General features: G+C 40.1%; 1 protein-coding gene across 2 annotated transcripts in view; it reads left to right on the top strand.

The window, feature by feature from the left end:
- The window catches only part of chchd6a (coiled-coil-helix-coiled-coil-helix domain containing 6a), an 82,817-nt gene extending 59,745 nt beyond the window's left edge, over positions 1 to 23,072 (top strand). For both annotated transcript variants that reach the window (XM_069141357.1, XM_069141356.1), the window contains one exon: positions 22,402 to 23,072. In XM_069141357.1, coding sequence (XP_068997458.1) covers positions 22,402 to 22,425 — 24 coding nt within the window. In that variant the 3' untranslated portion in view covers positions 22,426 to 23,072. The remainder of the gene's footprint in view (positions 1 to 22,401) is intronic.
- The last annotated feature ends 628 nt before the right edge of the window (positions 23,073 to 23,700 follow it).

Genomic DNA, 23,700 nt, shown 5'->3' with positions numbered 1-23,700 from the left:
AAAATCACATCACCTGTAGTATGTCCTTCCAGTGAAATACACCCCAGAAGTTCTTCCCCAAAGGGCACGCCATCTAAAAACCTGACATGGATGCATATCTGGGTCATGTCGATACAATAAGCTGATTCGCCCACAGCAATAGACATAACCTCTGCTTTTCAAAGATTTTCTCTGTCAGAGAAAGGCACGTTTTGATAGATGAGGCTTTTAGTTTGGCAAAGATAAGTCTCTTGTTTAGCTGATGCAATGCAAGTGTCATCCCATTTCCTGACACACACACACACACACACACACACACACACACACACACACACACACACACACACACACACACACACACACACACACACACACACACGGGGTTTCCCCTCCCCGTCCACAAAACTATCCAGTCACCCCAGGTTACCATCATAGATTGTGTATCAATCAAGATGCATACTCCTACTGACTTACATCCTTATATGACTGTGGTTCACATGAAGCTTAGAAATGTATACTTTAGTATATATATTTATCACATAACTCACGTCAGCCTCTTGCTGGCTATAAAATAGAATCCAAAAGGGCCATATTGGGCCCGCAAGCCGCTGATTGAATTGGCCTGCTGTATGTGAAGCGAGTGATATAAATCAGCCGAAATGCAAATGATGTTTGTTTTTTTGAGATTTTTTTTTTCTGTTGCACTGCTGAATGATGTCACTTCTATATAGCATAACACAGTGATATGAAATTGCAAGGCAGACCTAATAATCAATTAAGGTCTGCAGCGCTGGTATAATGAGATAGATGTAAAGAGATGCTGCTAATACAAAGCATTACAATTTACAAAAGGGGGTTAATGGTTATCAAACAAGTTTATCACAGACTACATAACAGACTAATGCATTTAGTTGAATAATTAAAAAAGGAAAAAAAAGAAATATAAAGTTAATAACTTTTATTTAAGCTCCAATTAGTTGGTAAAAATAAGAAAACAGGCTACATTTTCTCCTTTACTGTTCTTCCAATAAGTCAATGAAACTAAGACTTTATTATTCTCTCTTCTTTTGTTGAGCTGCTTATGTTTTCCAAACTCTTATTTTATGTGTGTGTTGGTCTTAAGCACTGGTCTGTTACTTGGAAGCTTCCAAGCTGAACTTCAAAACACAGAAAAAATGCGCTCTAAATAGACGGAGCTTGTAAAAGCTAAATAACCAGGAAGAAAATAACCATTTCACCATTTTAGCAACTAATTTGAGGTACAAGGAAAAACAAAAATCATTCTCTGTTTGAGCCAACTGTTTGGCGGTTAAAGGAGAATTGTAAAGCAACCTGTTTTCATGAATTAACAAACTATCATTTGTTTCTGAATTAATACATGTATCATTAATTGTCCGATATATATATATTTAGCTGGAGCACCACAGACAACTGATCAAATGCCTTCATCCTTTCAGTAGAACAGTCTTTGTCTTTGAGCAGTCGACTTGGCTTATAAAGTATGTATTTCCTGAGTCAAGAAATATTGTCTTTGAATATACAGCATTGTCTTTTATTATATCCACAACAAAAACAGAAGAACCAGTAATTATGCATGCACTCAGTAAGATTTAGCCTTTGTACTTGACTTTTCGGTATTCCCTGATGCTCAATCGGACCTGCTGTTTTATTATTCAAAAGCACAGACGAGTTCCTATGTGCTTCACTGCAGCAGTAACAAATTCACTGAAAGTTAGAGAGAGAATGTGAGGAGGAGGAGGAGGAGCTGGAGGACAGAATACTGGAAGCTTGCACTTCCAAAGTTTGTGCAGTCGAGGCTTTTGAAGGTATAGCTGCTCATCATGCACCCAAACAACGTGTTAGTCTGCCTCATGCTAGTCTGTGCTCACATCTCTGCATCGCTCAGGGGCACTGAGGTCTCTCCTGGAATAAAGTAATGTAACATGTGATAGTCAGCTTGCTCAACATGAATTCCTCTGCTGTTGTACTAATGTGTGTGCATGGCCATATGTACGTGTGGGCACTTTCCCTTTGTGAACATTTGTTTGTGCTTTGTATGCTGTTGTGCAGACACAAACACACATTATGTCTGTGTTCTGATACAGTATTTGAACACTTATGAGATGCAAATGACCTTACAAGGACTGGCGTGGGTGCGTGCGTTGGTGAGCGCGCACACATGTGTGAGAAAGTTTCTTCCCCATATTAGCTGGTGTGAGATAACGAGGAGTGAAGTGAAGACTCTTTGAAGACGGTCTTTAAAAGACTACAGCAGATCATACACAATACGTGTCTGTGCGTGTTTGTGGTGCGTGAATAGCTTGCTACATTGCAGCCTGCTTTAACCTACACATCAAGGTCCTTGCTCTTGATTGGCCCCCGAGGCATCTCCGTAACTTTCACCCTGTCAAATTCAAAGTTTAAAAAAGTTCATCCTCCATTTTGTGTCTTTAAATGCCGTCACACTTAGTTTGGGTATCACTGATAACTTACTGTGGAGGAAAAGCAGCATAGATTGTCAACTCACTAAACGCAATAGATGGCATAAAGCACAGTGAAAACAGTCGTTGGCAAGATACCATTTTTAGTTTATGCTGAACTTATTGTGTTTTAAGGTGAAATGACCCCCCCTTTTGCCCCCCCCCACCCACACACACACAAAAAAAAAAACTTTTTCCATAATTTGTTCGTTTATTATGCAAAATACATTCAACATTATATTTTCCTTCAGATTTGGTTGTTTATGATGTAGGAACAGAATTTATGATGATAACATTTCAACAAGTATCAGTGACCTTAATAATAAACTTTAATAAACAGATAGAGAGATCTCAATGTTTCCCACTGGTTGAAAATGTACTTTCAGTAGTGGGTGGCACTGCATGCGCAGATGTCCCAGAAACGCCTCACATTCAAACTATTGGTAGATGATACAGTTTACCGATGGTCCTGAAATGCCTCGGTAGTTTGGCAGCTGCGCATATCGATGCATCTTGTCATCACTGCAGTTCAACTCAGACAGATGTGTGGTCAAAAAATTAAAGAAGTGACGTAAGTTCCGCTAATGTAAGACTTACCGAAGATGAAGAGCAGCCTTGTCAGTGTGTTTCCTCTGAGGATTCTTCTTCAGTCTGTCTTGATATGTTTAATGGCTCTGAAGTTTTTCTTTGTAGGAAATCCCCAGCAAAGTGTACAAAACATACCAGAGTTGCAGTTTTTCACCCAGGACTATAGTTGCTCCCACAAAAGAAGAAAGCCTTTCTTTCTTCTCGCAGTTTCCTAATTTTATTTAGTGGACTTTTTTTTTTTTTTTTTTAACTACCAGGAAGCAACAGCATAATGTGATTGGCCCCATAAATTAACATTTCCCATCATGCCTTCTTCCTATTTAATTTTTAAAAATGAGATACAAAATTGAATAGGTCTAAGTAATGGGTCCAAATATTTACTGAAGTAATATTTAATAAAACATGAACAAACAAAGATAAATAAAAAGGCCATAGGTTAGAAAATATAGAAGTAGAGAAGGTTGAATGGTGGTTTTTATTCCTATAACAAGGCTGTCTGATGCCAGTGGCCGTACCGATACACCAGGACAGGGGTGTCTAAGAGCTCCTCATGTAGCTCTCGGATACTGTAGCATTTATTCACATAGCTGAGCTCCACCTTACAATAACAAATAGATAACAAACACGCACACACTCAACTTACATAGTCAACCAGTAGCTGAGGAGCTACCTGTAGCAAACTGCATCAAAAACATAATCTTCTTGGCATAACTAACAAAACCTTTATAAGTGGCTTATATTGTGGCCTGCAGCTTCTCTTTTAAACCGCACACAGGTGCTTTTAATTTGCAGTTTCTCCAAGTTATCAGCACTTATCTGTAAATGATTAATTTATTCCAGTCCTGAACACTTCACACTACTGACCTTTCTAGTGAAGAACAACAACACCACGTACTTCATCATCTTTGCTTCACTCCTTTTCCTACTTTTTGCTTTCTGCCCGTCAAAATTTAGAATTGAAGCAAAAACGTGAATGATTCATATTAGTTATTTAAAATGTAAATGTTGGAGTCCAACAAACTGGTGCAAAATGTTGATGCTGTGAGGATTCTTCTGTGTTCATTTAATATAGCCAAACATCGTTTCCTTCTCTTCTGTGTAATGCATATTAAATGACTGCATCTTAAGGAAAGTTAGAGAGCTGTGAGCCTGGGGAAAATTTGTTTTCATTTCTGTTTTTATCGTGTTTATAAGCAGAGCTGATGAGTAATGCCTTCTGTGCTGCAAACGTAAATTTTAATCCTGTAAACATTTTTGGAGTGGCCTTCACTAAGCAAGAGTGATTACATAACAGCTGCTTATTTAGTTAATCAGAATTATTAAAGAAGTTAAATAAGGAAGAGGGGAAAGCAAATAAATAATGACTTGTCATTCTTTAGTTATTAAATGGAAGATAAAGGACTTCATTGGAACAGAAGCTGGTCCTGTTCTCGTTTTGTCTTTCCACAGAAGTGACTGCGATGTGTTTTGATCAGTGTCACTGTGGGTCAGTTGACGGGCCGACACATCCCAGTCTTCCTGCTGTGTTATGCCACCGTCTTCATGTGTGTGCGTGTATAGTAGCATGTGCGTCCGATGGCAAATGAGGGGAGGATCCCACAGAGCCTGTAGCGACGGAGCAAACAACCTCCAGTCATTATTCTCGGAGACAGAGCCTGACGTGAGCGCCGCTACATGTGAGGCATGCACACTGTCCAGGCACTCTGTGGGATTCTCTGGTCATTTATCTGCACTCTCAGATGTGACTACATACACAGCGCACACACAGTGTCTGTACGCCTGGTGGGATTCCCAAGTCATTTACGCCAATCAGAGACAGCCAAGTTCTGATCACCGTCAGAGGGTCGGCTCACGATGGAGAGAAGAGAGGAAAGGGAAGGTGAGAGACAGACATAAGAGACGGTGTAAAAGGGATTGAAAAGAGATTTGTAAAACTCATTTTGAAAACCTCAGCAGAGAATTCCAGAACAGGCAGCAGATAAGGAATGGACATACATGAATTGGAATAAGGGCTGATGAAGGACAGATACTGTGAGTAGTCTAAATAGAAAACCAGATTTTAAAGGACACAGAAAGATGACTGTTACTACACTGTTTCTGATCATAGATGCATGTGGAGCTACGAGCAAGGCCGGCATCTGGTCGACTGCAAGTTAGGACCTCTAAAACTTTAAATGCCGCACACACACACACACACACACACACACACACACACACACACACACACACACTCTCTCTCTCTCTCTCTCACTTACACATCCGAAGTCCTGCTGGGGAGTACAGACATAGCAGGCTTTGGGTCTAATTCCCCAATGAGTTACGCTGAAAGTTAAAAGCTGCCTGTCAGAAGAGATAGAAACAGCGAGGGAGAAAGGGAGTCGGATAGAGAAAGTTCAGCCAAAGCTAGTATGAAGCGTCAACATCTCGAGTTGGCCAAATGAGTTACCAAAAACAAAATTCTGTATTTCTTTAATTCAGGTGTTTGAGCCAAGTGAAAATGTTTCTGCGGTGTTTAAAACAGAGTAAACCATTTTAAGAGTGTGTACACAGCAAAAGGGAAGTTTCTTACTTTTTCTGTCATGAACAGGGGTACATACTTGTTGAATCACTGTGTGCTCCACACTATTTTCCTCATAAGAGTCAAACAAACAAAATGGTTCCAAGCTTCTCGTCTTCTTTAGTGACAGAAAGGGGTGACTGTTAATGTTCCTGGTAAGTTTAGCCCTTTATGAACAGCATGGAAAGAAATACACTTGTTGAATTTGTAATATCTTAAAGTCAAATAACTGCAGAAATACTGATAATACAGACCAAAAGAGATGAATGAAAGGTAGGGCAGAGTGACAGGGGACCTGGAACAGCAACGGTGGGAGAGACTAGTGAGACTTTGCTTGCTGAATGCAAGCGAGCTTGGTTAAACTACCTTTAAACCACCACTTTGTCTCCTGCCGTCCACTGTGATCAACATGTCGGCTGACTGTGCTGTCTGGAGAGAAGCTGGGAACCCACTCCCTCGTGTGCTCCTTTCCAACTGAACTATGGCTAGTGTGTCTGAATAGCTTCACTGCTGGTTAAAGGACCCAGATTTACAACTTTTAAACAGAAAACTGACTGAGTACTTTTTTGCTTGCTATGTGCACAGTTGTGGCAAATGATAAATGATACTGAAATGCGCATTCCATGTATTTTACCTAACATACACAGTTTTACTTAATTCCATTTGTCTTTTGGAATCATGCCTTTCCTATGTGCTCTGTCGCCTGTCCAAGCTGTTGGAGTCCCTAGTCCCTGACAGACAGACATGATGAGGTACAGTACGGAGTAGGAGGACTTGGTGATGAGATGTCAGAATTGTTAGCTATCATTTTGTAAGACAATGTCTGAAATTACTAAGCACATTAAGATTGACTGTCCTTGTCTTGTGGGAGGGCATTCATTTATACCTTAAGTCCCCCTCTGTTGAACATAGATAACAATTCAATCCAATATCCAACAATAGGGTGTTGGACTGCCACCAACAGTCAGGCCATCCAGGGTTACATGTAAGTAAAATAGCAGGTAAGACGTTTAAGTGATGATAAATCATGGCTGTTGCCCGTCACACACCAGTTTAGAGGATTATTAGGCGGTAAGTTACAATTGAGCCTTTCTCATTGTGGCAAAATCCTACATCTACCCAACAACATTTTTTAAAGTGTGTGTTAAGAGGCCGCTCCTATTACGCCCAAACAAAGCGCAGCATCATGACGTGCACAGAGCAGTGGGAAGCTATATCCTTCATGTGCAAGTACTCCAAGATAAGTCACTTGAACAAAATCAGCTCCTGACGTACACGATTTTGTAAAAAAATTGCATTTGTAATTTCACCATGGACCTGAGTAGAAAGTGCAAATATTCAGTCCCTCTAATTTGGGAACTGAAGGGAACATTTGAGTAGGGCTGTGTCGTAGTCAATGCAGGGGAACTTCCCGTGGACCTGGAGAGTGATGGTATATGGCATTTTTAGGAAGATATTTGGGATTCATAATGGCCCAGCCTGTGCAGTGTTTCTGCACCGTGCTTAGTCTGCTAGTATGATTCCCCGTGGGCAGCACACCAGAAGATAAGAGGAAAGACAAAATTGTTTCATCAACTTTGGATAAGTCTATTCTCAGAGATTCACCCTATTGACAATACTGATAATACATTTGTATATATTGCTGATCTGAATGCACGCTGACTTTCACAAAGCCAGTGAATCACAGCAGGATAAAACCTAATATTGATTTCTGTTTTTCTTTCATCTTTCAGTTGTATTGTTGAAAGAACAGGAGTCATGCCGGTACAAAGATCACAGCAGCTCAGTCACTCTGCTGGTAGATAACAATACAGACAAACAAAAAGAAGAAAAATAAAAAGATGAGGTTGCGGACAAAACATTGTATTGAAGAACAAAACAAAAACCATTTTGTAGATACACAGAGATAGATTTGATGACTGTTAAGTAAGAGCGGCAGATGTGAAAGGCCGAGGAGAAATAAACAGACAAGCCTTGCGAAACAATGGACAAAGAAAAAGAGAAATAGAAAGGAAGAAAAGGAGCAGAGCATTAAGGCCTGCCAAAGAGCACAATGGAAGACGAAACAATTAGGTGTAAAGTAAAAGCTGAGATGAAATGTTGACACAGATTTTGGCCGCATTTACATGTAAGATGATCCCAGAAAGAAAGTTAGAAGCGATACAATGTCTTTCTTATTGGGTCTCTCACGTTGCGCACAGCCTCTGTTCCACTCAGGTCAGATGCAGAGAGAGGTGCAACATCAGCCTCTCTCTTCTATGGAAAGTAGTTGCTTGATTTATCATGAGGTGCCTGTTTGAAAAAAGAAAATGGCTGAATTGTTCTGAAGGGCGGGAAAATCTTGCGACAAAGTTGGGAACACTGGACGGCCCTCAATACGTGAGGAGACAGACTTTACATTTCTAACAATCACATGACTAGGGTATGAAATAATGTTTTTTATTTTGTGAACATTTATGAAAGACACAAAATTTGATGTACCCTCTTTGCTCAAAACCATGTGCACAACCCAGTGGTCAATAAACGTCTGTCACAGACCAACTTGATCAACTTGGATTACTTACTCATGAAAGTTATTGCCTCCCTCTGCTCTGAGCACATCACTGTGCTGCATTCCGTTCCTACGCTATAGAAACAGCCTCAGAACTTTTCACCGCACCTTGTAGGAATGTGAAGCAAATTAAGAAGAGACCTGAGAAAATATCAGTAGTCAAGGACAGAAAAAAAAAAAGATGACAAATGCAGCAACTGAAGAAACAAAGGGAGAAAATAGGAGATGCACACAAGGGAGGAGAAAATGATGGAGAGGGGGAGGTGGATGGTTAAAGAACAGAGCTGGTGGCAGACAATGGGGAAGCAGAGCTGGTGAGAGCGAAAGATGGTGGAGAAAGAGTCGGGTGGAGGAGGAGGCATGAGGCGAGAAGGGAGACGGTGGTGAGAGAAATTGGAGAGTAGCAGGGTGGTAAAGAGCGAGAAGGGAACGATGGGTAGATACCACGAGGAGATAAGTGTGTTTGGAGGACGGGATGGACAGATGGACAGAGGATGAAGAGATGCACAGAGAGAGAAAAGGAGAGACAGTAGGCCCCACAGCAGTCAACACTAATGAAGAAGAACGAGGGGCTTCAGCTGCGAGCTGGACGCGCTGACCACTCGAACGGAAAACATCTCACATATTTTCATCTAAGTATGTACTCTTCAAATTCTGACACAAAATTTATGAAGCGAACAAGTAGTTGAATTTTATTCCCCTCATTGCTATGCGTGAATAAATATTACAAAGTGTCTTGCAGCTTTCTTTAAACTAGACCTAATTAACAACTCAAGTTTCTCTCAGTTTTTATATTTATTCAGAAAGAAATCATCTCAGATTAAAAACTCAGGCATAGGCGTTTCACACCAAGCTTCTAAATGAGTTTAGGTTACTTTAATTGGGGATAAAGTCTCTGCAGTGTTTTTTTTTAATTTTTTTATATCCTCTTTCAAAATGCAGAACTTTTCTACAAAGTTGGCGCACCGTGGAGCACATACTACTTTTCATCCTTTGACTGTCTATTTGTGACTTTGTTGCTTAACCATTAAGACTTCCGGCCCACTAGAGAAAATCATATAAAACTTACAAATCAAATATTGTAATTGTAACAAAATGTACTGTAGTAGTTTCAATTCATTTAGAAAAAAAGGTGACATTCTTCTGGAGCACATTTTCTTAGATTCTTGTTTCTCTTATGATCTCAGTTGAAGGTCTGTTTGTGCCTCATTAGCTGTGACTGCCTCCAGACAAGTTGAAAAAAAAGTCTTACGGAATGAACTTTGTTTCTCTCCGACTCAGAATAAAAGTTTACGTAGACATAACACAGCAGTATAAAATGGTATATATAGTGTGTAATATATTTATCTCGAATACAATTCCTGTTATTACATTTTTAAATAAGCTGTAAATCTAACAAACAGTGGATCTGGAGATTTTTAACTCTCACTAGCTGCATTGCATCATTTGACTCCTGCGGCAAAAACTGGATAAATCCTGCGGACAGAAGAGCATACGGTTGATGGGTCTGAAGGATAAAGTTGCTGCTTTCCTGGACCTTTGACATCCATAGGAAGTACTGCAGTGACACAGTCTGACATATTGACATGCATCAAAATGCTGCTAAAGTGTGAGCTCCCATGCAGAACAATGAATGTGATGCGCCCCGGTGGCTTGGAGGTTAAGACACACACCATAAACCCCGAAGTCCCCTCTAAGGTCCAACCGAGGACCTGTGTTGCATCTCTTTTTCCTTATTTCTCTTATCTGTCAACTATTGTTATTTATCAAAGGCATAAACTGCAGCTTAAATAATGTAAAGTAAGACTATTTACTGTCAGAACTTGGTTATCTACCTTGTGTTGTCTGACCATTTCAAAAAAATCAAGCATATTTATAGTTGCCACACTCAAATGTCCAGTGAAAACTAGATGTTGGACAGCAGCACACATTTTCCTCCTGTTTCTCTTTAATAAGACCTTCAACTTTTTATGTGAACAACAGAATTCAAACTACTGAACAAATATTCATGAAACAAATTGAAGATTGAAGACGTCCTAAACCAGTGTTCTTTTTCACCTCTGCACAGCTGACCAATCACAGTTGGGTGGATCTGTCGGATTGTCAAATTCAGGAAATTATAGAAACGGTTGGACACAGTCATGTTTATCTGACATTGGAAATTAGTTAAGAGGCGATTTTTGAAGCCATCCAACCATTCAACAAGCCCTTTGGACAGAGTACTCTGCCTCCTTAATCCTGTTTTACCTTTGTCCCAGATCTTTTAATGTTTTTTTTTCGATCACGACACAACTGTAGCTGTCATCAACTCGAGAAACGTTCACCTGTGTCCACCTTCTGCTCTGCTGCGCTGCGTGTCTGTGAGGCTCCGCCTCGTCCTTCATGAAACCCAGACACACCGCAGAGCAGAGACACAGATAAGTTAGTGCAACCTTCAGTACCAGGGAAATTCATGAGCAAATCTCACACTGAGCTGAAATGAGCGAGTGCACAGGAACTAAGTACATATATAGTACATAGTATAGTTCTATGAGGAAGTTCGTATTTGGTTTCTTTCAGGGGCGGGAGGTCCCGTTGGGGGCAAAACAATGGTAGGGGAAACAATGGAGAGGTTGCGAAGAGAACAGTTGGCCAGTTTACGGATAAGCCAACAGAAAAAAATATTTATCAGTGACAGTGTTTTCTTTTTTCAAATGTCCTCCTCGCCTTTTATATTTGTTTCCTATGTTTGACTGGTAGTAACAAAACTAGAGTGAGGATGTTTTGATGCACCCCTTGGCACCACCACAAGTCGGCCAAATGGCCAATTTTCACATTAGGACTAATTTGACTGCTGGACTGTTTGTACCATTCAGGTTTATGTGCTTCGAAAGTCATTGGAGTGACTGTACAGATGTAAGCTACAGCCAGCTAGCAATACACACACCGCATGTGTGTGTTAGTTTCTTCAAGACAATTTTTTTCCCGTTACTCTACTTGTCCTTTCATCTCTGTATTCATGAAGTGTAGTAATTAATCATTATGACAAGCATCCATTTCTGCTCAGCAATTTGCTTCTACACAATGATGACCAGCAAGGACACACAAATCAAATCAAAACTATTAGCCAAGTATTGTCCAGACATTTCCACACTCAGCCTGCAGGTGACTATAAACAATGGATTATGTGGCAATTTAGCCACAGTGACTGATTTTCACTGTAGAACCAGGCAGCCTTAAAGTTTTGGGAAGTTGCTACCGAAGCTCTGCACAGACGATGCACCGTGCAGAAGGGTAATATTTTACTTTCCAATCTAGTCATAGCTGTCATGGTTTATTTCAAGCATGGTTGATTTTTACAAGCTGAATTTGTACAAGTTTTGACTCCAAACATAATGAAGGCTGCTGATAGCTGGAGAAAGTTTCTGTGTTCTTCTTTCTCTTACAGAATAAAACAGAAATTGGAAAAGAAAGTCCTCTGTGTTTAGTTGGATTTGTTACAGTAACGTAATCATGTATGTTCTACAAATAAAGTCGAATTTCTTACTCGTAGTTTTTCCGTTCTCCGGCATTGCATTTTTCTTTCTTTTTTTTTCTTTTTGGACTTTTTGCTAACACAATCTTATACAAACGTACCAAATGTGACTCGGGTAACAACAAACCGGTGATTTCTCTTTGGCTCTGTGACTTACAGTGTTTTTGTGTATCTGTGTGTAAATATTTGGGTTCCACTGAGACTCTTTGACACTTGAGTCATAAATGTCTGAGTCACCAAAAAACAGGCAACTTAGTTATCAGGGTTGGCGGTGCAGACTTTCAGGGCAGGAAGTATTTTTTTTATCGACCTGTTAAAATGTTCACAATGAAGGGCATAGAGGAAATGTGTTTGTCAAGCAACCCACCATACAACCCAGTATCACACCACAGTGTGACACATCCGTCAGCCCAGCGAGGGAGACGGTTCTGCGTCACATTTTGCATCACCTGGGCGTGAAAAGTGAAAAGTGCCTTCAGTTTGGGGTCGGTTTAGGAAAACATGAGAAACATTTGCAGCTGGGTTTGGTTCAGTCACCTAAAGTTCTTGGTCAGGGTGAGAAAAAGATCATGGTTTGGGTAAAATTAAGTAACGTTACTTAATGTATGTTAGTTTATTTAAGTTTTATATGTAACTTAATTACGCTACATTAACTTTTGCTTTCTCATGGACTCGAACACCGGTCTCCTGGGTGTAAGTCCTGTGTTTGTCCTCCGTACACGGGCTTGTCACTCTTTGTACTTCTGGGAATGGCAGTATGCTCGTCGTACATACGTGTACTTTTCACGCCTACACGGGGCAAAACGTGAAACTTGTCTTATGGCGGACTGATGGGGTCTATTATACATTTTGGCATGATGCTGAGCAGCACCGTTTATGTCTATGCTTACCCTAACACATTCACACGTACTGTACACACTCGCATACACAACACACAGGGCCGAGTATATTTACATCAGCATCCACAGTTTATACAGCGCTTTTTGTCACTCGGTTTATCTGAATGTTCGTCAGTTTGTTTTTGCCTTTATGTATCTTGAAAGAATTTTCCTTCATCTGTCATTGATGTTTCTCTGCCTGTGCTTCCTTTAAACCAACACCTTTCATCTAGCTTTTTCGTCTGTCTGCAGCTCTGCTTTCTCTTTTTCTCTGTCTGCTCCAATCTCTTTGTCTCTCTTGTTTTATTCCATCTTGTCTCCAATCTCTTTGTCTTTTTCTGAACCCCTCTCTTCTTTTTCTCGCCCGCTTCCTTCATTTTTCTCTCCCTGCTCCACAGTTGACTTATTGATTTCATTTTCATACTGTTGGCAGTTGTTCTCTCCGTCATAAACCATGAGCGTTGCCTCCTTTCAAGCCGGCATTGATCATTGTACAGCCGATCACAACCAATCTCCACCGAGCATCATTATCTTCTCTCGCTCTTTCTCTTTTGTTGTTCGTCTGTCGTGTATTGTGTGCTCCGTGGGTTGTCTTTTTTAATCTAGCTATTCAGTACCCTGGTGAAATAACAGCCCCGTGCATTTAGGTATCTAAGTAGTGACTTAATCCCCCCCCCACCCCCCTCAGGTTCTTAAGTATTGTGAAAAAACACATCACTCATGTAAAACAGAGGACTTTCAAAGGAAACTGCATCACATAACTTTTATAATTGATCAATCCCTTAATTCTTTTGTTACAAACAAATTCAACTTTTACCGCCCATGCAAGTGCCTGTTTGTGTAAAATATTTCAGGTAAATAGGTGGTTAGATTGAATTGACATTTATGGCATTTGAATATAGTTATGTACCAATGTAATATTTTTTTAATGACGATACCATTTAGTTCAGTCGTTATGAGACTAAATCAGGTTAAAGAGAAGTCACACGTTTGCCTCTTTTCCACTACCTGTTCCAGCTCGTCTTGTCTTGACACTACTCACTCTTTTTTAGTTTTTCCATTGGGCAAAAGTTGTAGATAGTTCCTAGTACCTGGTACTTTTTTTGGTATCACCATCGTTCAGGTTCCAGGCTAGCTTAGCCAATATTAAAATGAAACGTAAAGATTACAACTTTTTTCACGAGAATCACCCATTTCATGAGTTATGCCATTGCATCTCTGTGTCATCATCGCGTGACAAGAACACAAACCTGCCGTTTTTAACGAGCCAAGCCACTCATGGCAAACTGTAAAACTTTGCTGTGGTCAATTGAGGAGGGACAGATGTTTGTGTTTTTTGCCAACAAAAGGATCCAGCGACTGTTACATTTAATCATGGCTATTTCATGTGATGTAGCTATAGTAACGATTCCACATTGAAGGGCTTCCTACTGCAGTGGAAAACTAAATACTGAAAAGTACGTGGTGCCATAAGCGAGTAAAGTAGAGGCAGTAGTGGCAGTGGAAAAGGGGTTTAATTAAATTTAGGAACAAGATGGAAACTTTACTCCTGTGTTATTTCATATTTTTAGTGCTGACAAATTAAATGAACAATGAGTATTTGTTGTTGGATATACAGTAAATTGCATTTAAAGTCATGATCAAACATAATTTGACGGTTGGTGCTTTTACTGTAACCTGGTGCAACAATGCATGTCAAGCTATTTACCACCACTGAGTTTTTCCTCTTTGTGTTTTTTCCATTTGTACATTTTTTTTTTTTACATGGTTGCTGCTCAGCACGACGTCTCTCAGGACAATAACAGTACATACTTCCACTACTCCTAGCCATTTTTTTACACATTGAACTTCCTCACACTTTGCCTTTTTCTTTGAGAGACGTGACACTCGTCTCTTATCTGCCGCATCTCTTTCAATTCCTACACTTCCCCTCTCTCCCCCCTTCGCCGTATTTCTCACTCCATGTATTTTGTGGCGCAGCAATGTGGCAATCGAACGCCACGTCAAGCCAAATCTTGATCCTCTGTTTTTCCCCTTTCATCTGTCTCGTGGCCCCCGGTGGCCCTCAGACGCGTCAAAGCTTTCAAACGAGGGACAAGTCAGAGGTGTGGAGACATGGCGGGAGGGGGTACATTTGAGGCTACTCACCACTGCCTCCTGTGAGGCATTTTCAGCAGCTTTTATAACCCTCGTTCGCTGTACCCTGACCTTTCTGAGCGCCACCGCTCCTGTCGGCTCGCGCCACCAGACCCCCTACTCGCACTGCCTCTTTCTGTATTCTCCAATGGGGGGTCCCAATAATAATTCAACACAGCCGTGTATTGTGTTCTGTTGAAAGCCATCTCGGCTCCATAAGCAATTGACACACTTAGTTTTTTTTTTCTGGGCGTGCACTACACCGATATTCTGGTCAGCATACCCCCCCCCCCCCCTCTCTCTCTCTCTCTCCCCCCACCCCTCGTGCATGCTTAGGAAAAGGGTTTTGTGGAACCAAGACCCCCAGCTGGGATAAGAGAGGACAACAGCAGGGCTTTTAGGTGGGTTTTTCACTGGGTTTTGCCACCGACAAACAGCCACAACATTATTGGAACAGTTCTACCAGCTTCTCTTTTGTGTCCCGATGTCACTCAATCTGTCTGTCTCACCACTTCCTCATTTTTTTTTTCCTTTATGATTTGAAGACTGCCTTTCCTTTTGTGATTGCTCTCCACTTCACACCCTGTATTCCTAAAGAGATTGATTTTTTTTTTTCTCCAGCCTTTTTGTAAATAATAAATGCCAATGTGTTATTGTTTGCTTGCAGAGCTATGTTGACGAGTTCACTTTCATGTGAAACTTGAAAAATTGCTTTTTCTATATTTGTATTGCAGGCATTTAAAGTACTTTGTCTTATGGATGTACCAAAGGCAGTTTATTATTTGTATTGTACCAAACAATGACCTGTGAACTTATCATTTATTGTTTTTTGTTGTCCAGTAAGTTTTACATCTTTGTCTTTGGCTTTAACTGATGTAATTTAAAGTTTTGCTGTACTGAGTGTAGCATTTGATACAGTGGCAAAAAAAGGAAAAGGGCCTGTCAAACTACCTGTTTTTTTGTATTTGTTATAAAATGGGATTTGATCACATTTGAAACAGGTAACACTTCAACTTTAGCAACTCACTATGTCATACATTTTGTAGCAGAGTTATTAAAGCACTCAAGGTAACAGCTGGAAGTGCAACTTTGTATAGCAATTAATGTGGAGTTGTTCACCCTGATAACCAGTGTTTTATAGCACCTGGCTTTTCAGTGGGTTACACAGTGTTTTGACTTGTTAGTCTTTCATTTGGTTTTACCATTTAGTCAGATATTGTATTCATGTTAGCCCATGTCTGGTGGGATCTGGCGTTGTTAGAAGCTGCTCGTAATTTCATTTTATAACAGTCCAAGAATCTGCATTTAACAGTTATTATTTTGATTGATGTGCCATCTCATCCAGGCTTGTCACCCTTTTATGGGATATTTTCTGTTGTAGTAGTTCATATGTGTGCTGTCGCTACTTTTCTGGATTTTGCACTTTAATAGCTTCAGAACACTTTTTCAAAATCAGATTAGAGGGCCTGTTTCCAGTCAGCCGTACATAACTCTGATTGCTCAGTTTCCCAAAGGAGAATGACTTGCATCCTGGTGAGATGTGGATGTTTAATGTTACAATGTTAAAGCTCAACTTAAAAAATTTGCACGGTGTATTTTGATTTTAGCTCATCTGCAGAGCACAATTTTCTTCACTGATGTGTGTGAGCCAATGAAGTTTAATTGTTGTGGTTCAGTGTTGTGTGTGTAACTTGTATGCACGCAAAGACTCTTGCAGTTTTGGAGGGGTAAGTGTAATTGTAGGTTATTTTTTTTTATAGCTACAACTTACAGACGTTCCCGAAACACCTTACATACTTACTATCAGTATTTGCTATATTTTCCCATCTAAATGATCCAGAATCCCTGTAAAAGTCCCTCAACACCTCACATGCAGCTCACAGTAGACGTTATAGCGGCTGCAAACAGAGAAGTATCTGTAGTCCTCACTTAGTTATTGAAGTGCACACAACACGTGTGTGGCAAAACAATTGTTTGAAAAAAGTAACCCGTGGTCTTCCAAAATAATATTTCCTTAAGCTGAAACCCAGTGTTTCCTTTACCTTCGGGCCCCATTAAAACTGACTACAACTACACTCGTTACGTTACTGTTAGTGCAATAAAAGTGTAGTAAAAGACAACAAGTGGACTGACATTGAACCCAAATATCAAACTTCTCCCAGTTTCAGAGTTATCAATGAGGGCAAATATATTTGGGTGACTGTTGATATATTTGGGCGGCTAAACCATGTAAAGTCCATGTGCAGGAAACACTTCTGTAAATGGAATATCTTTGGGTTTTGGACTCATTGCAAATATTTGCCAGTTGCCGCTCTAGTTGCTGTATTATTGATAGAAGTGGAGCGCAGCTGAAGATCTCGGTAGCCTGAAATGAACTTTGTTAGTGGAGCCAATCTTTATCGTACATTTTCTTCTTCACATTCCTCTCGATCTCCATCCCCCCATCCCTCAGCAGTGGAGTGGTCAGGCCTATCAACCGCAGAGCCTCAGCCTATCACCCGGGAGCCCCAATTGCCTGCCAGTCATCAGATAAAATGGATTTCCAATTGAGTCAAGGCTCCTAGGCTGGGTTCTGCCGAAGGGGGAGCAGGCTGACTTCTTTTTCTCTTAAACCTCTCCTGACTTTTTGTTTGTTATTTGTTTTTCTCTTTCTATCTCCTACAGCGTTTGGCCCCGATCCCTCTTTGTCTCTCTCCAGTCCCTTAACTGTCTCTGCGATCTGCTGTTCAGAGCCACATGAACTGAAACAAGCTTATTTTAAAAGTCCATACTAATACCAATATGGTAGGCAGTGTAACCGCAGCAAGTCCTAAAGACTAACTCGGGAGGAATCTCCAATTTAAGCAACAGGTGCGAATCCATTAGTTTGTTTGTGAGGTTTGTGAAGTTTTGAGGCGTTATAACATTTTTTAATGCAGTAGAAGTAGATACCATCTTCAAAACCAGTTGGAGTGGTTGTTACTTTGACTGCTAATGTTATTGTCAGTACACCATTAACCAATTGTATTCTTGCTTCTGTGAGTTAAATGTAGTCAGACAGTAGGCTATCCTAAACATGATGAAACATAATATTTGTTACAGTTTTTAATGATTCAATCTTCATCATGACCCAGTCCAACAACAGAAGTCAGAAAGTGTTATAAAGTGCAGTAACACGTTACTGGTGTTTTCATGAGATTTATTGACAGAAAGAAAACTATAGGCAAAATCCAGCCGTATCCCTCAATCACACAGAAGAATCACACTACGAGGCCCGTTTCAATGCTTTTCTTGACTTTCAGTCACATTAAGAATTTTGTTAGCAGGTGAACTTAGAACATGGGAGAATTGTTGAAATGTCTTTTTGTCTGATCCCCTTTTTCGTCCATGTTAATTTAAAAGCTCCTCACTTTTTGCTGCAAAGACCATTTTAGATCAGGTGTGCCTTAGAAGAGGAGGTTTACTTTTGTATGTAACAATGGTAGACATAAATATAAGAACAACAGTCTAAACTGATGGACAGAGTAGCACTGTCTTTTAGAGAGGGGGACTGTTGTATTTAGTCAATAATCTATGTACATTTTACGTTTTTAAAGATCTTCAAAGTAGTCTTCAAAATTAATTATTTAAAAGTCAATCTAATTTCTTCATTCTAGATATCAAAGGAGGTTTTTGTTTTTTATTTTTTTTGCAAAGAATGAATAGTTTTTAAATTGGTTTTGAAAGTGGCTTTACAATCCTTAATTTTGAAAGTCAGATAAGTCCCCAACCACATCAGAGAGTTTACTTTTGAACAGATGAATTGTGATTGCATTGGTAAAAAGTCAAAACCTTCTATTGGTAAGTGTTTTTGTACATGTATGGAAGCAGCTCCCTCTTTCCCTTTTGCTTTGAGGGGTCTCAGTCCCGCATCTGTTGCTCTTTTGCGGCTTCTCTTTTAAGTAAGCAGTTGTGTTTATAACCCGCCAAAAGGTACATTCTCGCAAAACTGTTTATTCTTAGAAGTGATCGCTACTAAGAATAAACAGTGACTTCTATACTGTGCTAAATGAAGTGAATAGAGCAGAGAGGAAAGCTGTTGAAGGGAGGCACGGAGGACAATAGATAGACAGAGGATAAAGGAGTGAATAAGAGAAGTGAACATATGTCAAAAGGGAGCAGGAGGATGGGAGGTGAGGAGAGGAGAGGAAACCGGCGGGATCAGATGAGAGGACAGACGAGGGGAGTCGTATCGATCACCCTGCTCTGTAAGTCTCTCTGTGGTTTTAATGGTTTGAGTTTCACAGCTGGAGTGAACAGTGCAGTGCTTAGAACCGGGAGCACATGTTCTCCACACGCGTACACATACTGTATATACAGGACATACACACAATCTGTGTCTCTCTATGAGCTGCCTTCAGGGTCAATGCACCCCCGGCCTTTAGTCAATTGGGCTCATTGCATCGTTCCACATGGGCGCTCCCTCTTCCCTGAGACTCCCCAGCCTTTGAGGCCAAGCAGGGCTGAGCTCGATCAATTTCTGACCAGAAAACCAAAGCAAATTTGCTCGAGATTTTGGTGTTTGTTTGATTTTATGATAAAGAGCCTTGGATTAATAATAGATGTAACTGTTGCATTAATTATTGGTCGTAACTCAAAGTAATGGACAATTTAAACTGAGAAATATCAGAGAAACAGGATCAGTCTTTACAATTTATTGGGGAGGGGACATGAATGTCATCCAATTGTTCCAGTAATCATTTCAAAACCAAAAACACCAAACTGATTTGGGGTGTTATAAATAATCTTTGGATCAAAATAATTAGAACATATTCTCAAAACTGGTTCTGGGTTAACATGATCTGCTAATTGGTAACCACGCCCAACAATAGCACAAAATACAGCCTCACAGAGCAGCTAGCATGGACTCTTAATCCTGCTGGGTAACTCCTATAGTTCATATTTCTAGATATTTTCAATGAGGTTCTCACCATACCCTCGCTACTGCTCACAGCTTTAGTTTTCTTTGCTGTGATAGTCTGGAAACCCTGTTCACATCAAGGTTTGCTCAGCCTCTTTGAAGGGTGGACCATTCAGGGACCGTTGGGGGTGACGAAGTGCGATGATGTTGAAGTCTAAACCTTTTCTCTAAATGTATTTGCAGCGTTGGCAGTTTCAGCACATGTAGTGGTCAGTGCTGATTTGTTAAACGCTGCTCCAGTAGTTTAAAATTAACCCGAGGTCTACGTCCAGTTGAATGCTGGAGATGATTTTCAAATGGAGCATGCGCAGACCCATATATTCACACTTTGAATTTAGGTCTCACCAGTCGATTATCACCCTAAATATGATACTTAATTCTCAACAGAATAAAGGTTAACACTTGTTCTACTTTTCCATCACAACATTTCTTGTAGCTTGTGGAAATGTCATCTGTAAAAGCCTGCGTTTCAGAGATGGAGCATTTTCTTTTCTAAATTGATTGTTGCAGATCTTACTAAATCCAGTGGAGTAATAATCACACTGTTAAGGTTGTCCAGAAATTTGCATGATTTCCCTTAAAACAATATGCAGTCTTGTGAGAAAAATGTCTTGAACACACTAAAATTGCTTATACAGTGTATTAGTTAGCGATTATATAGTAGTTAATAACCAGCTTGTTAGGTATTGTCTCAATTTGAACGCATTAGTTCAAAGATATATTACTGACCTTTACTTGGAAGCCCAATCATCTTTTAGGTGACCAATCTTTCCGTACTCCATAACTTAATAGTAGCAATTATTTAACATTTTAAAAGGTCTCCCTCCGAAGTTGTAGGAATTAGTCTGCGTGGTGGCACAGCTTCAGTCAAAGTGGCTTGTTATCACCTTAAATTGTCAGTGGTGTCTCTCTGTATCAGATTCTCAACTTTTCAAGGAGTTAATTGATCATAGGCATTGCATGGCAGAGCACACGATCCGAGTGAACCCCTCTCACGGTACATTTGATAAGGTCTTACAGCTTAGAGTCGTGGTGTCAGAGCTGTTGTCTTCTTGCCGGGATGATGTGCTGCTCCGGTTTCAAGGACCTCATTGATGTCACTGTATATTGGGGTTCATCTTGTTTCTCAGAGGAACAGAATGCATTCAAGAGAAATGCTAAACACACACCAGCAATATTTTAGACATGGTTTCATATTTAAATAAGTTGTTCACCATAGAGCATGGACACATTTCTGTAACTGTGAAGTAAAAATTGCTTGGATTAGTAATGATAAACCAATTTTTTCCAATACATTGTTACCCGTATTTAATTATAAAGTATCAGTTGTGTCAGTCAGGGTCTATTAAAATTGTCTAAAATTACACAAGACTGTTTTATAGAATAAAACTTGCGCCTCATTCATTTTCAGGACTTTTGTAAAATAGTTTGTATTTGGCTAAAAAAAAGAACATCTTCTCTGCCTGAGACTGTGAAGTGATTGATTTGTACCTTGTAACTCTGGCCTGTCTGTTCTTCCCATTGTTAGAATGGGTATGAGAAGATCTTTTTGAGAATGTTTAGGTGTTTTCGGACCAAACAGTTCCAGGGACTTTCCAGGGAGCTCCCCCCACTCGGTTTCCCCCAGAATGAAAAGGGTTGCCAATGGGAACTGTGAAATGACAGTTTACTTCATCTGGTTGAAATTCATGTACATATTTGATCAGTTTGAAGATCCAAAGAGTGTTTTATTCAAGAGGGCCAATAAAAAAAAAAAATGGAGCAGTCACAGTACTCAGTTACATTTAAAATGTATTAACTGATTCACTTGAAACCTTGTTTATGATTGCGTATTCAGTTTTGTGTTACGGGTCAATAGATACGCAACACTTCCTGTATTTTTTTAACTGAAAGCCCTCCAGCATTTTATAAGGAGACTCCCCATAAAACGGCCTTCATTGTGAAACATTTGCAGGAATGTGTTGTGCCTGAAGTCAGACGATCACACTTTACATGAATAATCCACAACATCCTCCGGTGCTTCAAACAGCATCACACCGCTGCAGCAGCACATAAACGGAGTGGCTTTTTTATTTCTCCTTGTTGAATCGAAGTCACGTTGTATTTCCCCTGATGTGTATCGGCTTAATAAAGCCGGCACATTTGTTGTCGGCCCACTTCTCAGTATTGCGTGCCTCCAGTTTAAACTTTCTTCTGCTGTTTTAAAAGGCTTCGTTCGTAGCTGTAGTTTATCTGCTAACTGTGTGTTTTAAACCCGGCGGTTGTCTCTGTTCCTGTGTGTGTCACGACAGTTGCTATTGAAACGGGGGAGTACCGAGGCAGAGGTAGGAGCTAAAAAAAAAGTCCCCACAAAATGTTGTAATAGGAACGAAAAGGTTCTAAGTTGCCCCGGTGCGACGCACAAAAAAGGGGGAAACCCCGCCCACCGTTCTTAGGACGGTGAAATAGTCCCTCCGGTCCGAAAGCGCCTATTGAGAGCCAATCATCTGTTAATGTATTACCCCTCATTTATTTTGTATTGTGCTGGTCGTACAAATAGCAAGTATATATCTGGTATACAAAATAATGTTGCCCAATGAAAAAGTGTGGGGATGTTAAGTCGAGTTAATTCCTACAATTAGCAGGTCTGACCTATCAGTTGTGACCAGTTAAAGGTGACAGACTGTGCAGGGGCAGGAACACTTATTGCAACTAAGAGCATCTCAAATGTCACAAGATGTCACAGGTGCACAAATGGACTGATTCTCTCCTGTTTTTTTTTTTAATGTTTTTCTCTTAGAACCTGCTGGTCAACCACGGATGAAGAGTGGGAGGAAAAGGGTAAATCCGTTATTTGCCGAAGGCTTCTACGTACATAGGCACTAAGAGTGGCACTGGTTGCGTTCCTGTTTTGTTTTACGAGAGAGTTGATTTGCTGTTAGCATGCCTTGTTTTTAAGACTTTCTTATCATATTATTTATCCGCGGTATCATCCGATTAAGTTGCTCTATTACTCTGCACTGCTACATCCTACAGGGAAGCTTTTGAGAAAATGAAAATAATAAAGGAGTGTGTGTGTTAGGTTCACCGTCTGAATCAATGGACTTTCACTAACTCACTTTTATTCAGTCATGAGCAAGATCAGCATATAGTCTTTTTAAGATCTGAGATGTAAAGATGCTTTCTTTACATCACTCCTCCATTTGCTGAATGTGAAATTCAGTTTACGTCCAAACCTCTGCTGCTTTTGAAGCGATGAAAAGAGTATTAGAAGTGAGGTTTACGGAGTGCAGAGGGACCGTCCTTGTTTTAATCTCTGACTGAAAGAACTGATTCAGTTGTATTTCTTTGAGTTTCATGGTTTTGCCATTTTTGCATTACGCAGGAGTAAGCTCAGGTAATCCTGGCCATGACTTTAATTCATCAGACCTGTGATGTATTATGATTTTATTAAAGCATTCATATCCTGTGTCTCTTCTTTGGGTCTTCAGTTTCCCTCTCCAACCCACACAGTCAGTTTTATATGCGATGCATGCCTATTTTTCACTTTTAAAAACCAAGTACACTTCATGTCAATTAAGTGAATTACTCATTTCCTTAAATAAATTAATCATTTTTCTTTGCAAGCCACATTCCAAATGAATGACGAGAATGTACTTCACAGAACAATAATGAAAAGAAGAAAATAAAACCTTGGTTCCCAAGAAGATTAGTTAGCAACACGTACTACCAAACACTGTTGAACCTTCGAAGGACAAAGAACAAACCAACACGTGGGCGTCCTGCAGTTAGTCATGTCAGACTACAACTCAAGTCAAACTTGTTTTTACTATGAAATGGGGACAATCAAAAACATACTGCATTTGTTTTTGGGACTGTGGAAAACATGTTTTAAAAGGAACTAGAAAAGGAAGCTGCCGATCATGTGGATCACCTGGATTTATTCCTGGGTAATGAAAAAAGTCAATCAGGGGGACTTGTGCAGAGGGCCATAAAGTGTCAGTAACCAGGTTTCCATTCAACTAGAGCTCGAACTTTGAGAAATTTCCAAGAGAAATGTATATTAATGCTCATTTTTCATAAACTACTGCTGTGCAAA

The sequence above is a fragment of the Embiotoca jacksoni genome, unplaced genomic scaffold (genome assembly GCF_022577435.1).
Source record: "Embiotoca jacksoni isolate LCO1_2020_lvr unplaced genomic scaffold, fEmbJac1.0.p SCAF_9, whole genome shotgun sequence".
Classification (NCBI taxonomy): Eukaryota; Metazoa; Chordata; class Actinopteri; family Embiotocidae; genus Embiotoca; species Embiotoca jacksoni.
Note: the sequence above shows the minus strand (reverse complement) of the source record. Positions and strands in the feature narration are given on the sequence as shown.